At 35.7% G+C, this 12690-nt stretch overlaps 1 protein-coding gene across 1 annotated transcript in view; it reads right to left on the bottom strand.

The window, feature by feature from the left end:
• Window positions 1-12690, bottom strand: part of SHC3 (SHC adaptor protein 3) — a 51684-nt gene that overhangs the window by 29161 nt on the left and 9833 nt on the right. Inside the window, exon 2 of the mRNA XM_030968703.1 lies at window positions 6291-6361. Within this exon, the coding sequence (XP_030824563.1) occupies window positions 6291-6361 (71 nt within the window). The remainder of the gene's footprint in view (window positions 1-6290; window positions 6362-12690) is intronic.

Here is a 12690-nt window from a genome sequence, read left to right as displayed (position 1 = left end):
ATCTACCTGATCTTGATGATTTCTTCTAACACAACAGTTCTGAACAATGGTCTTATTTTAAGAAATATAGAGTGAAACTTGTTTATCCTACTGTCATACCTTAACTATCGCTCTTAACTCTGCATGCCTACAGAGCTTCGACGAACATAAAGTAAGGGTATATGAAACCTTGGTTTTGAATGTACAGCTACAAAACCTTCCCTACAGACAGCCCTCTAACTGTCAAGAATATAGTCAATGACAACAAATGCATCTAAAAAAAGGTACTTTAAGGTTTACATCTGCTAAGTATCCCAATCCCTTAACATCTTTTATGACCTTCAGGCTTTTTTCCACTCAGCCTGGTCTCTAGCTACTTATCATAGTCCTGGTCAGAGAAATGGAGAGAGACATTAAAATTGTTTTCTGTTGCTTAATCAGGATCATAGTAATCTCCAAACTGGGCCGAGCCTCAGTTCATTTACTAAAGTATTTTCTCTCAAAGAGTAGATATTAGCAGATATTTCAAAGGCAGACATAGGAAACTTCACAGAAGTAATGTGAAAACATTTAGTCTAACAATATTTTTCTCTAATACCTGACTTCATGTCCAAAGCAGGACTTTGGAGAGGTATCTTACAAAAGTTCTATGTAAGACAGATGACACTTTATAAGTATCTGGGCTGTGTTTGCCAAAAAGGACTGTTCAGCGTTGACGAATTGTCTGGTGTGACTGGACATGTCATGTGAACAACACACAAATTCCTCATGCCATCAATTATTTGTGTAATCAAGCTGCCAGGTGCTGTTAGCAGAACTTGAGAGTGTTTTCGTTTCCAGATTTCTGTCAGTTGTTAACTTTGTACTGCAATTTGCATTTAAAATGTGTTAAGACCACTCTGCTTCAGGTCATGCTTCTGCAGACCCATGTGGAGTCACCATCTTTCTGAAAATTCAGGATACAGTGATATCCGTAACTGCTTCCCTGACTATTTGGCTTCCAACTTTCTACCTTCCCCATCCTCCAAGAGGCTCTTTGTTTTCTTAAAAAGGCACATGGACTGGGGGAGCTCAGTTAATTGCTGTCATTCTGGCTTTGCATTATCATGTTTTAGTAAAATTATTCCAAATATTAGGTAACAATTTCCAAATAATACCGCATTGAAAAGGAAAGATGCCAGTCTTAGGCATACAAAAACATATTCTACGACATGTCTGTGCTAATAACAGCTTAACTAGCAATTGTAAATTATTCTCAATCTATCAGGCACTATAGCTGTCATTGTCCCACTCAGAGGTATGCTGTATGAATTATAAGGATGTCTCTGTCCACTTTTGAGACTCCTGCTTCCTGGTGAACCAAGCAGCAGCTAGCAGCTCATGCTTCCCACAGCTTTGACTCTGAAGTAGCTCTGCCCACCTCCTCCTGCAACTGCAAATGGTCTATGTGTTCTGCCATCTCCTAATGCTACCCCTCAGAGTTCTTGTGGAAGAAGACAGAGATAAAACACACTCACCTTTAAGCATGACAGCATGTTAAGGAGGACACTGAATGCAGAATTCACTGCAGATAACAGATTACCTATCACCCTTCAAGAATCACAGGAGACACATTCTTGCTTTTCAATGTCTTCCACCCTTTCTTTCAGTGATGCTTGCTGTCCATTTCTGCAAACAACACAGATACAGGTGAAACACCACATCAACTAAACTGTTTCATATTGTCTAGCATTGGACTCAAATACAACTCTAACATTTGGATTTCTATCATCTCTTCTCCAGGGATATTGGCATAAATGGATTTGGTCTAATAATTTTATGAATAAAGTTCAGGTCTCAAATTTGGAAAGGAATACTTTCCAAGCTGTTCATCCCAATAGAGTTAACGTAGTTACTGAGATCAGAGTTTGGATTTGGGTCCACTGCTGATATGAGGTATTTCCGTCCTCTGACCTACTGCTATTAAAACAACGTGCAATTTAACATTTTACTCAGCATGGGGAGGTGTGACTTCATAATGCTGCATGCAGTAAATGGATTTTGTTCAATTAAATGCTAGTCAACATGCATCCTTGTAGTTCAGACTCAGATGTAAAACAAACAGTGCATGCAACATCTAATTCAAACCAGTGCATAAGTCACTCATGCACACAATACAAAAGTGAGGATGCATTATTCTACTATAGCTTTAACAATAAGCAAACAAACATATTACATGAACTGCAAACACTGCACATATTGCAAAAGAATTTTACCTGATTGTTAACATTTTTTTTTACAAAACGCCTGAAGGTATAAAGAGCCTGGTCACAGAAGCTAAAGAGTGGCCCCTTTCTATGACGATGATGGTAGGTTTCAGATGAACTTCAACTACTTGCCACCCATGGTAAGCTCAGTAGTCTTGTCTGCTGTACCTCCACTTCATTGAAAATTAAATGCTTTTGTCTTGCTGCCCAAGAAAGTCATCTTGACTTCACATGTGTTACAAGAATTATCACTGGGTAATCAGAGATGTAACACGTGAATTCAGCTGGCTTTCATTTATCATTATGTGTAATGACTGACCGTTGTCTGGTGCATCCTCTTATTTGCTCAAAGATTCACATGACATTACATTCATTAAAGGAAAGAATAAATACAATACAACTGATTAATACTACTCTAGTTCTTCTATTTGCCCTGTAAGGAGAGAATCTTCAGACTTGAGAATATGTGTAATGATAAAGGCAAAAAACTGTCAGAAATTTTACATAACTGTTCATTTTTCCTTCAACTCAAAATTAGGGCAGTAATATCACTGCAAGGTGCCACCAAGGTTATTAAGATCTGATGAAGAGTATGCCAAGTGAAAGTGTTTGCTCACTGCTCTCACATGAAGATAAATGTATTGCTGCAAGATTTAACATTATATTGTACAAAAAATGAAAAGGCAAAACATATACAAGTTACAGGATAGGATAGGTAAGACAGCATTAGATGGCACAAGTCAATATTTTACAGGACTGCAATAAGAAAGGAAAGGCTGCTGACCAAAGTATTTACTCTGGGGCTTTGATGCAGTTCGTGAAATTGAAGCCAAAGTTCTTCATTTGTCAGATATGTCCATGCATGCACACTGATGTATATACTTTCCTAATGCCTTATAACAGCTGTGATTTCAAAGCCATTCAAATTATCTACACGACCTTTTCACATGAATTTCTTTACCTCTAATTCACCAGATAAGTGGAAATCTCAGTCCAATTTTTAAGTAATTTCTAAGTGCTCACTCAACAATTAAAGTGCCATTTACAAGCACTAATTCATTTAATCACAGAGTTGTCTGTGACTGGGACTAACAGTTTGTCTAAAATAACACCAGGAGTTTTCAAGCAGAGCAGGAGACTACATGTCTTACCTTCCCATTACTGAGACCCACAATTTTTTTCTTCTGGGAATTGATGCTGCTTATTTAACTTTTGGGGGTTTGCTCATCCTCAAAGCTGACAGAGATATAAAGTGACATATGCAATAACTTGAAGGCAGAAAACAGGCAAATTTAGGATTCCTAATAACTGACTTCCTGTGTTCAAGCTCTACAACATGGAGAAAAACTAAGGTTAACAAAAGAGGCAGGGACAGGCACGTGATGCAGTGCTAGAAAGGGAGTAAGTGCTTTCCATGCGTCAAACATGATGCCTACTTATTAGGAAGAAAAGCACCCAGGTTTTCACAATAAATCGAGTAACTTGATTCATTTTTTTCTAGTTTTTTTAATCATACTTAGTAAATACTGCCTAATGCTGGAAGTCATATCAGTCCAAGACAGATCACTTTCTTCTATAACTGGTTTTGAAAGGTCTTGAAAAATCAACAGATCCAACAGGTGTGATGCATGCAGTAGGATCAATCTATAAAGTTGTGGGTCAGAAAGGGATCGCAGCTGCTGTGACATCTGTTTCTCTGGAGAGAGGAAATAGCACAGAGGGGTTTACATAGAGAAGCTTTTACTTCAGCTATGGACCCTGGCTCCTTGGCTGTTGCAGTCACAGCTAACACTAAAGACCTAAGCCTTGGCCACACCACATCAGGAGACATCAGGCTACCAGGACAGGCTTTTTTGACTGATGGCAAGCTGCAGAGAAATCAGCAATGGACATACCTAAAAATATATGTATGATGTAGTAGACATAAATGTAACTTTCAGGTGCTTTTATTTTATTTGTAATCAAAGGGTTGCACAGACGATTTGGTACCAGGTGCCTTCTTAAGAGGGAATTGGTGCCTGTAATATCAGAACATCAGTCTTATTAATTCAGTACATACCTTGAAGCCTATGTTATGTTTCTTAAAACACACCAGAAAATTAACTAGCATGTGTGAATTCTGGCAATTCCTTAATATTTTGTTAATAAAAAAGAGGCTTTTATGTGAAATGCTACATAGCAAAGCATGTGAGCACTGAAAATCTAGGACATGACAAGGGGATTTCTAGAGCCAGATGAATTAATGAAATGCAGATTAAAATCCTAGGTCCCAACTCGAAAGCTGCCTAAAAACCTAAAAATTTTAGATCAGGAACTACATTACAAAAATGATGGGATTTCATTGTTTAATGATAAATAGAAAACCGTAAATGCAAAATAAAAAGTGAGCCAGAAAGATATGGCTTCCTGCTTGAAAAAAAAATATTCTAGTTATAATTAGAGGAAAGTGGAATAACAAAATGATTTCATGCAGTGATATATGCTATAACTTCAACAGAAAAAAAATACAATTCCAAGTTTTTTTCACAGTAGAAGCCAATCAACTTTTTTATTGCAGGAACCACAAGGCAAAGATATTTTGTTTACATAGACCATATTGCTTCAGATCACCAAATATGCTTATGTATTCATGTCAGAGTAGTGCCTTTAAGCTAGAAAGTAAGAAAAGTACAACACTATTACAATGAAGGCATACAGTGAAGGAAACTGCAGAAAAATTAAGATGAATTGACTTCCAGATACAGAAAACAAGCCAAATAATTATAGCAACTGTTTCATAAGCCAGTATCACTGAATTTCCATGAGGTAAACATAAATGTACCACCTGCATTAGAACTACAAGTCTGCTAAGATATGAAATAATTTTCAAAGGTCACTGCTGAAATACGTCAGAAATGTACATGGTATGTTTTTAAAAGTACAGTAGTAAAATTCCATTGTTTGAAAACAGGATTCTGTCATTTACCTGTCCTTTGGCTTCTATGCCTCTCATCAGTGCAGTATCTTGACAAATTAACAGTTATCTTTTTGTGAGGACTTACAAGACCTAATTCAAAGCTGCTGTATGCAGGTGTAACTCAAAGTCAATGCATATAGACCATATGATTAGCATCCAAGCCTAAAACCAAGTTATTTTTCTCATTTAATAAAAGAAATATTTAACTGTTTATGGTATGATGTATGACAGATTTATTTATTGTCAACTGTAAGATGCCCCAAAGGGTTGAAATACAAGCACTGTATCCAGTCATATCACTTTATATGTGTTTCTTTGAAAAGGATTTATTTTATAATTTCAATTCCAGAATTTGAAAAAGTGGTCTCCAGTTACTAGAAGACATCAATGTTGCATTCCGCTGAAATCAATGACTCAGCTTTTCAAGTGAAAATACCTGCAAAACACCATTCCGGTAGTTCTCAGAAAATATTCTTCATAGGAAAAAAAATCATGGGCATTTTTACTTCTTTAGTCTTGTACTTATATACTGCTCTTACAAAAATACCACGACACATTTAGAGGAACTGTCATAAGAACCTAATACAAGTTTATTGTTTCTTACATGCAGTCTGAAAAAGAAATCATTCTTCTTTTTCTTTTTTGTCTCTGGTATCATTGTGATATATTTTCGTTTATATTCTTTGTGCAGATAGTTTATAATCTGAAAACTTTTCATAAGAAATTACTATAAAACCAATAAACATGGGCTCCAAACCAGCTCCCTAGATTAATCTTGAGATCATAGATTTAAAGCATATTCTAATTCTCACTGGCTTAAATGCCATTAAATTGGTACCCAGATAAGTGCCTTACTTGGCATAACAAACGGGCAAAAATTTTCTAAAGTAGCTCCTGGCATATCAAAAATCCACAGAGAAAATAGCTTTTAAGTCCTGCTGAAACTGTATTAATACCACATAAGGGATTTACACATAAAAGCAAAATTTGAAAGTGGACTTATGGTGTTCAAAAATCCTTTACCATGTGTTTTGCCATCTTTCTGACCTTTTCACTCTGGGGACATAATTCAGAAGTTACTTTAAAAAACGTAGTTTACGAAATCTTACCTTGCAACCTGCATTCTAGTACTGAAGTCAAGAGATCTCATTGACCGTAAGACTTCTATACAGCCCAAGTACTGTAAGGAAAAAGAAACAGTTGGAAAATGTATTATAATTAGGCTTGAGCTCTGGGAGAAAGTGCAACTCACCATTAAAAGGCAATGTGCAATTTTTATTTTTCCATTTGATTTATCCTATGCCTAAAGTAGGTTGTTGTGATTATGCTGTTCTATGTCACAGATTTGTTCCATAAACATTTTGTTTTATTTAAGTGTCACATTTCATTCAACATATAGTTTTATGTTTAACCTGATCACTGTAATACACTCAATTTATTATGTGTTGTTGTGCTTTTTTTTGTCTTCTATCTTAATCGGTCCGCTTTAGGTACAATCAAAGTAAAAAATAACGTTAATGAGAAAGGAAGTGTGGTAAAGGACATTTATCTGGTATTGGTTAACAGGACAAAGTTATTTAAAAGGGAGAGAACTAAGTCTCATCAGAACAAAAAAGGCAACTTATAACAGGGAAAGCTGAAAAGAACACCAGCAACCAAATTTCTTAATAAACACCTCAGGGATAGATGTGATTTAGTATTTTCATTTATTATAGTAGTAAAAAGGTGGAAAATGCTAATACAATATACTAATAACCCATGGTGGGAAATGGCTTTAACAGGGTTATTCAAGAAAGGAATGACATGAAGGTTAGCTAATATTAAGACAACATCAGACTTTTTGACCAAGATTTCTCCCCTGCATCTCTGTGGAAAAAAGGGAGTACCATTATGAAAGGTGTTGAAATTCAACAGCATCTATCACTAGGAGTGAGAAAAAACTTGGGTGAATCTTCTAGATTTGCTTCCAAAAGTGGGCATAACTTGCATATGCTAAAGTCTACTGAAGCTAAAGCTCTTGTCAGATACTTGGATTTTGCCTTTGCAGAAACTCCCTCATGACTGGCATAACCCATGTATCTTTGCATGTAGGTCAAGTATTTAGCCATACACTGGACTTTTGAAAGTCTGGGGAATTGTGCTCTTTACATCATGAGCCTGATAATGACGATCATGATGCTATTGTAGCATTGTTGTTATATCAGCTCTTATATCTGTTTTATATCAGTTTTTCTATCTTCATAGCATAATACAATCTATTTGGGATGAAACTGGTGCAAAAATCAAGTGAGGCCACAATTTTTCCTGTTTGGGAATTTTATTTTTGCAGCATAGATAATCTCTTAAATAGAGAATGACTGGATCAGTAACTGTAATATGTAGAATTTCAGTTAAGATTTTCCATAGAAATATGTATGTCATAAAATGTTTACAGGCTGAAGGAATATCTAGTTTGTTTTCACATATCCACTGTTACTTAATTTATTTCTATCAAATGTTATGAAATCATCACAACATTGAATAAAATTAGCTAGAACATCAACTGGCTCTTATACATTAAATTGTTTGAACTTGCATTATTATAGCACACAGTTTTTGAGAAGGGTTATCTCAAGATTCATTTCCTAGAATTTTTTAGAAATCTGCAAATCTATGTTTTTTGAAAAATTGTCTCATCTAAAGAGATCCTGGAACATGGAGCTTTCAAGCTAAAGATCATACTCTCAAACTGTCATCTATCAGTGCAAGATTAGACAATCCTTGTACCTTACTACAAATAAATTCCTTTTTTTACATATACTTGTGCCTGAGTACTTAAAACATATACAACTACATTTTCATGCTCTGATGAAGGAAGTTAGGCCATTAAGTCTATTTTTAATTATCTGAGAGGATAATTCATTTTCTTGGAGATTAAATTCTTTAGCAGCACTTGAGATTATCAGCTGGAATAATTTAACTTATGCCAATAAACAGCAATGATCAATATTTTCCTGTTTTCTTTCTGTGACATTTTGTTTTAGTCCACGATGCTTTAATAGATTAATTTTGCCCCATTATTTATTTCATATGAGATGCTTTTGTAATTAAATATGCTATAAATGGTATGACTATTCAAAGGTATCTCTGTGATTTTTTGTTAAAGAAATTTCATTTTTTCATCAACTTGTTAGTTTAGACCTCTCAATACTAAAATACTCTTGGATTGCACTTGTTCCTTCACTTACCTATATTTGCCACAAGTCTTTTAAAACAAAGTAATTGCACAAGTTTGAGAACCAGGTCCAGCATTTTGGAAGCAAACTCTGCAAGGTATTTTGACAAGTACATGCAGGCGTGCAAATAAATACACAAAAACATGTGCATACAAGCCACTGTCAAAATAAACAGACGAATAAGTAGACAAAAACCCATAAACATACTTAGAAGACGTGCATTCAGACCCCTTTGAGTCACACTACCTGATCTGCATTAACAAAAATAGAGACAAGATCAGACTGAAGGAAGGTCAGATGGAAAAATTACCCTGTACTTGTTTTATGTATATCACAAAGACAGCTGAACACAACATAGTAAGGCTTGCAGTATTCCTGACTGATCAATGCAAAGATGGCAACTGATTTGCTGGGATAAAAGATGTGAACACTTAATCACCATGGCATGTTTTCAAGTAACGAAATTACTATAAAAACTGACATTCAAAAGGTCCAAAGGCCAACTACAGGGACATATAACTCACCTACTGCTATGCTTCAATTATTCCCCAAGACCAACACTGCTGTCTAAAAATATCCATTTGAAGTACAACCTGACAAGGATCCACAGAAAGAAGACATACAACCAAGATAGCAAGGAAATAAATTATTCATTTATTTCAACAAATAAATACCCTGATTAAAAAGAAACACTATCTTTTGCTTTAGGCATTCCATGAAACATTTAAAATATAGTTATAAAACAGTCTACTTCTAAAAAAAGCTCCTCTTCACCCAGCACTTAATGTATATTCTAACCAATCATCTACTGTGCACTGAAATTTATGAGCTCCTGCTATCATCCTCCTTCTCATTGCTCAGGAACCAAATATATCGAGATGTAGTCCACCTTGAAGTAGGAGGATTTGGGACTACCAGTTCCAAGCTTTCTCAGAAAACATTCTGCTTTCTGTTGGCTTTCTCATATTTGAATGAGTTTCCAGCTTGTGTACACTGAAAGGTACTATGTCCCAAGGAAAAAAATTTTTCATATGAATGAATACCTTCCCATTCAGAGGATTTAGATTCATAACTTGTACTTTGCATACTAAACAGTACCTTACTGGAAGCAGAGTGCCACATACCGATGGAACCATGTAGCTCTTGTTCCATGTGGTTCCAATATCCTTATTAGTTACAATTTTGACAGGTTAGTGTAAGAGAAGGCTATAGGTCTCAGATTTCTGGTTTGTCCCATATGCAAAGACTTGTTCTGTACTCCCTAAAGTACCTGTCTCCTTCAGAAAATTCCTGTACGGCAACTAAAATTTTTAACTGAAGCCTGTGTAAAAGAAGATACTGAGATCTCTCACCACTTCTCAGAAACAGACACGAATGTGGCTGAGTGCATTTGTGTACTTGGAGCCAAGAGAGAAAAAAAAAAAGAAGAGAAAATAAGGAAAAAAAAGAAAGAAAAGAGAGTAGTCACTGTCAGAGAAGCCCTTTGCTCCAGAAATATGAACAACCTTGTTTGGTGCTTCCTAACAAGCTCTTCAAAATACAAGAAATTCTCCATTGTTGGACTGAGAAGCTGGCAGTAACAACAGCAAGAAATACTTTTATAAAAATGTAGCAAGACTTATTTTATTATTCTATCAAGATGTAGCTCCATACAGCACTGAAGCAGTCCAACCTACATACATGTCTAGCAGATGAGTGTCTGCCTTGTGCATAGCATATCTACCCTCTCAAATAAAATAAGCATTCCTACTCTCAAAATAAGAATCACCTACTCTCAAATAAAATAAGAATTCCTAACCTCTGAATCCAAACTTCCTGCGTATCATTAGCTCATCAAAACTGCATGGGTATTCTTAGCAAATTGAGATTTACTGGTTTATATCTGTGTAACCAGATGACCACCATCAGATCTGAGTGGTTCACTACTTTGCAACTTGTACCTGCCTCATACAAGTCACGTGAGAAATAACAGGGTTACATCAGCAAACAGACATACAATTGTATTACTAGACAAAAATTAGCCTGTCCCTTCAAATATTGACGTATCCAAAGTATGCTCTAACATTGCACAGCTGCAGATAATAGCCTGGGGGCTCAAAAATTAGATTCTGATTCCTGAAGTTCTGGGTGTTGTATGGAGATCTAAGTTTCAAAAATAGAAATAAAACAAGCTGGGCAATTCACTGCAATTTTCTCACCCACGGGCTTAGGCTGTGCTTTTACTTGGCATGTGCAAAAGGGAAAAAGTGAGTATCTTTTTAATTGCCACATCTGGTTCTCACGTGTATCTCAAGTCATACGCCTACATTTTCTTTCTTTTCATTTCTTAAAGGATGGGGGAATTCGTTTGATTGGTTTTGAGGGTTTTATTGTTTTACATTTTATTCTCATTCACCAAAGAGCTAGTCCAGAATTACATTATGCCATGGAAGTAAACAAGTAGTTAGTATGAATTGACTAGTGCTAGTTAACTATGGTTGAGGACTCCCTTATTTAAAAATAATAGCTTTTATTTCAGATTCCATTGCTACTAGTGCAACACACATTTATTTATGCATCAAAATGATAGCTCCCTCGAATTTCAGGTATCACCACTAACAGCTAAAGGAGCTTGTGAAATGTGCACTGGGAGTTCCTCAATGTACCACAAAACTGAAGAATTACTTTCAGGTTTGCTATCTACCCTAAATCATATTATGATTCAAATCCTGATGCCCATTAACAAACAGGCCATAGTACAAAAATAGTAACAGCCCAGGACTTGATTTCAAGATAGTAAGTTTGTCCACATGTAACTGTGGATACAGGCAGGATTTTTTAGTAACAATACTGATGTGTGAAAAGGAGAAGAGGGGGAAAAAAAGAAAAGGAAAAAAACAACACAAAAGCAGCCTAAGCAAAAAGCAGCCCAAGCTATAGCCAGAGACTGCAAGATTGATAAGTATTTTACAAAATGAATTTTTCTCTTCAGCAAATCAAGATGAAACTCTATCCTTCAATCCCTTTGATATCATATTAGATTAAATTTCCAGTTTAACTGAATTTACAATACCCACTTTCCAAATCACTGAAGTAGAGAAAAAAAATCGACAAAAATTTTTTTTTTAATTTCTTAGAAATTAGAACAAAAATACAAGTCTAAACTGTAATCAAAAAGTACTCCCTTTAATAAAATAAACTAAGTTAGAGAAAAATAGCAAGTGCCACAATGCCTTCTAGTTTTTTAATTGTGCTTTACAAGAACATTTATTACCCTGAATACCTTACTAGTTTGACTGAAACATGCACCACAAAATTACTTAACTTTGCTAATCAGCAACACAGGGGCACAAAAAGGGAAGATAGCTTATCAAAACATACATTTGCTTCTTTACTTCATAGGGAAACCATAGTGTAGTTTTATGTGTATTATTTATATGATTTACTTGACTTAGCACTTGAAATCTTTTAAATATAGAGGCACTGCATCCATACTGAAAAAATGTATATGTAAAGGCACCTTATAATATCATTAAACCACAGAGGTGGCTCAGCTTCGTAACTGGGACATAGATCTGGAAATCTGGAAAATCTTTCTGGACTCAATGATTAGCAAGACCTGCGCTCCAATGTGCAAAACCCTTTTTTCTCTGTTTTTGTGGGCTTTTTTGCTTGTTTCTTGTTTTGTGGGATTTCGTTTCTTTATTTTGTGGGGGTTTGTTTCTTTGTTAATTTTCTTTTTTACCTTAAGAGCTGCCCATTGCTAAGAGGGTGTTGTCAAAGGTCAGCGAAACCCTTTCCTGGTAGGTGGAGAACCATTGTTCTGCCATTATCATGGCAAACATTTCCCCCAAACTCTGGCATCACAGAAGTCTGGACACCCTCTCCCTTCAGGTGTTGTTGAAAATACAAAGCATTTGATGAGCAGAAGAGGCAGCCTTTGAAAATGCTGGTTACCATCAGCTGAACACAGAGCAGTGTGGTCAAAAGGAGGTCCTGCATGCACAAAACCATTCACATTTATGCTAGTTTACCTAGGCACTTTCAGCTGAAGAATGGAATGGAAAATTTGTTCTGTGACATTTCTGATGTAGAGTAAGTTATAATATTAGAAAAAGCTGTGGGCAGAACCAAGGCTAGATATTCAGAGAGAAGTAAATTTTCATAAGCACTAGTCACAGAGTTTTAAGTAAGCTGCTAGAGATTTCAGTTTCTCTGAAAACTCTGAATAGTTTGGAATATAAATATATTTGCCTTTAAATCGTCTGCTTAACTATCACGTAACACCATATTAAAATCTTAGCTAACATGGGTG

This window comes from Camarhynchus parvulus, chromosome Z (genome assembly GCF_901933205.1).
Source record: "Camarhynchus parvulus chromosome Z, STF_HiC, whole genome shotgun sequence".
NCBI lineage: Eukaryota > Metazoa > Chordata > Aves > Passeriformes > Thraupidae > Camarhynchus > Camarhynchus parvulus.
This window is presented reverse-complemented; position numbering and strand designations above follow the sequence as displayed.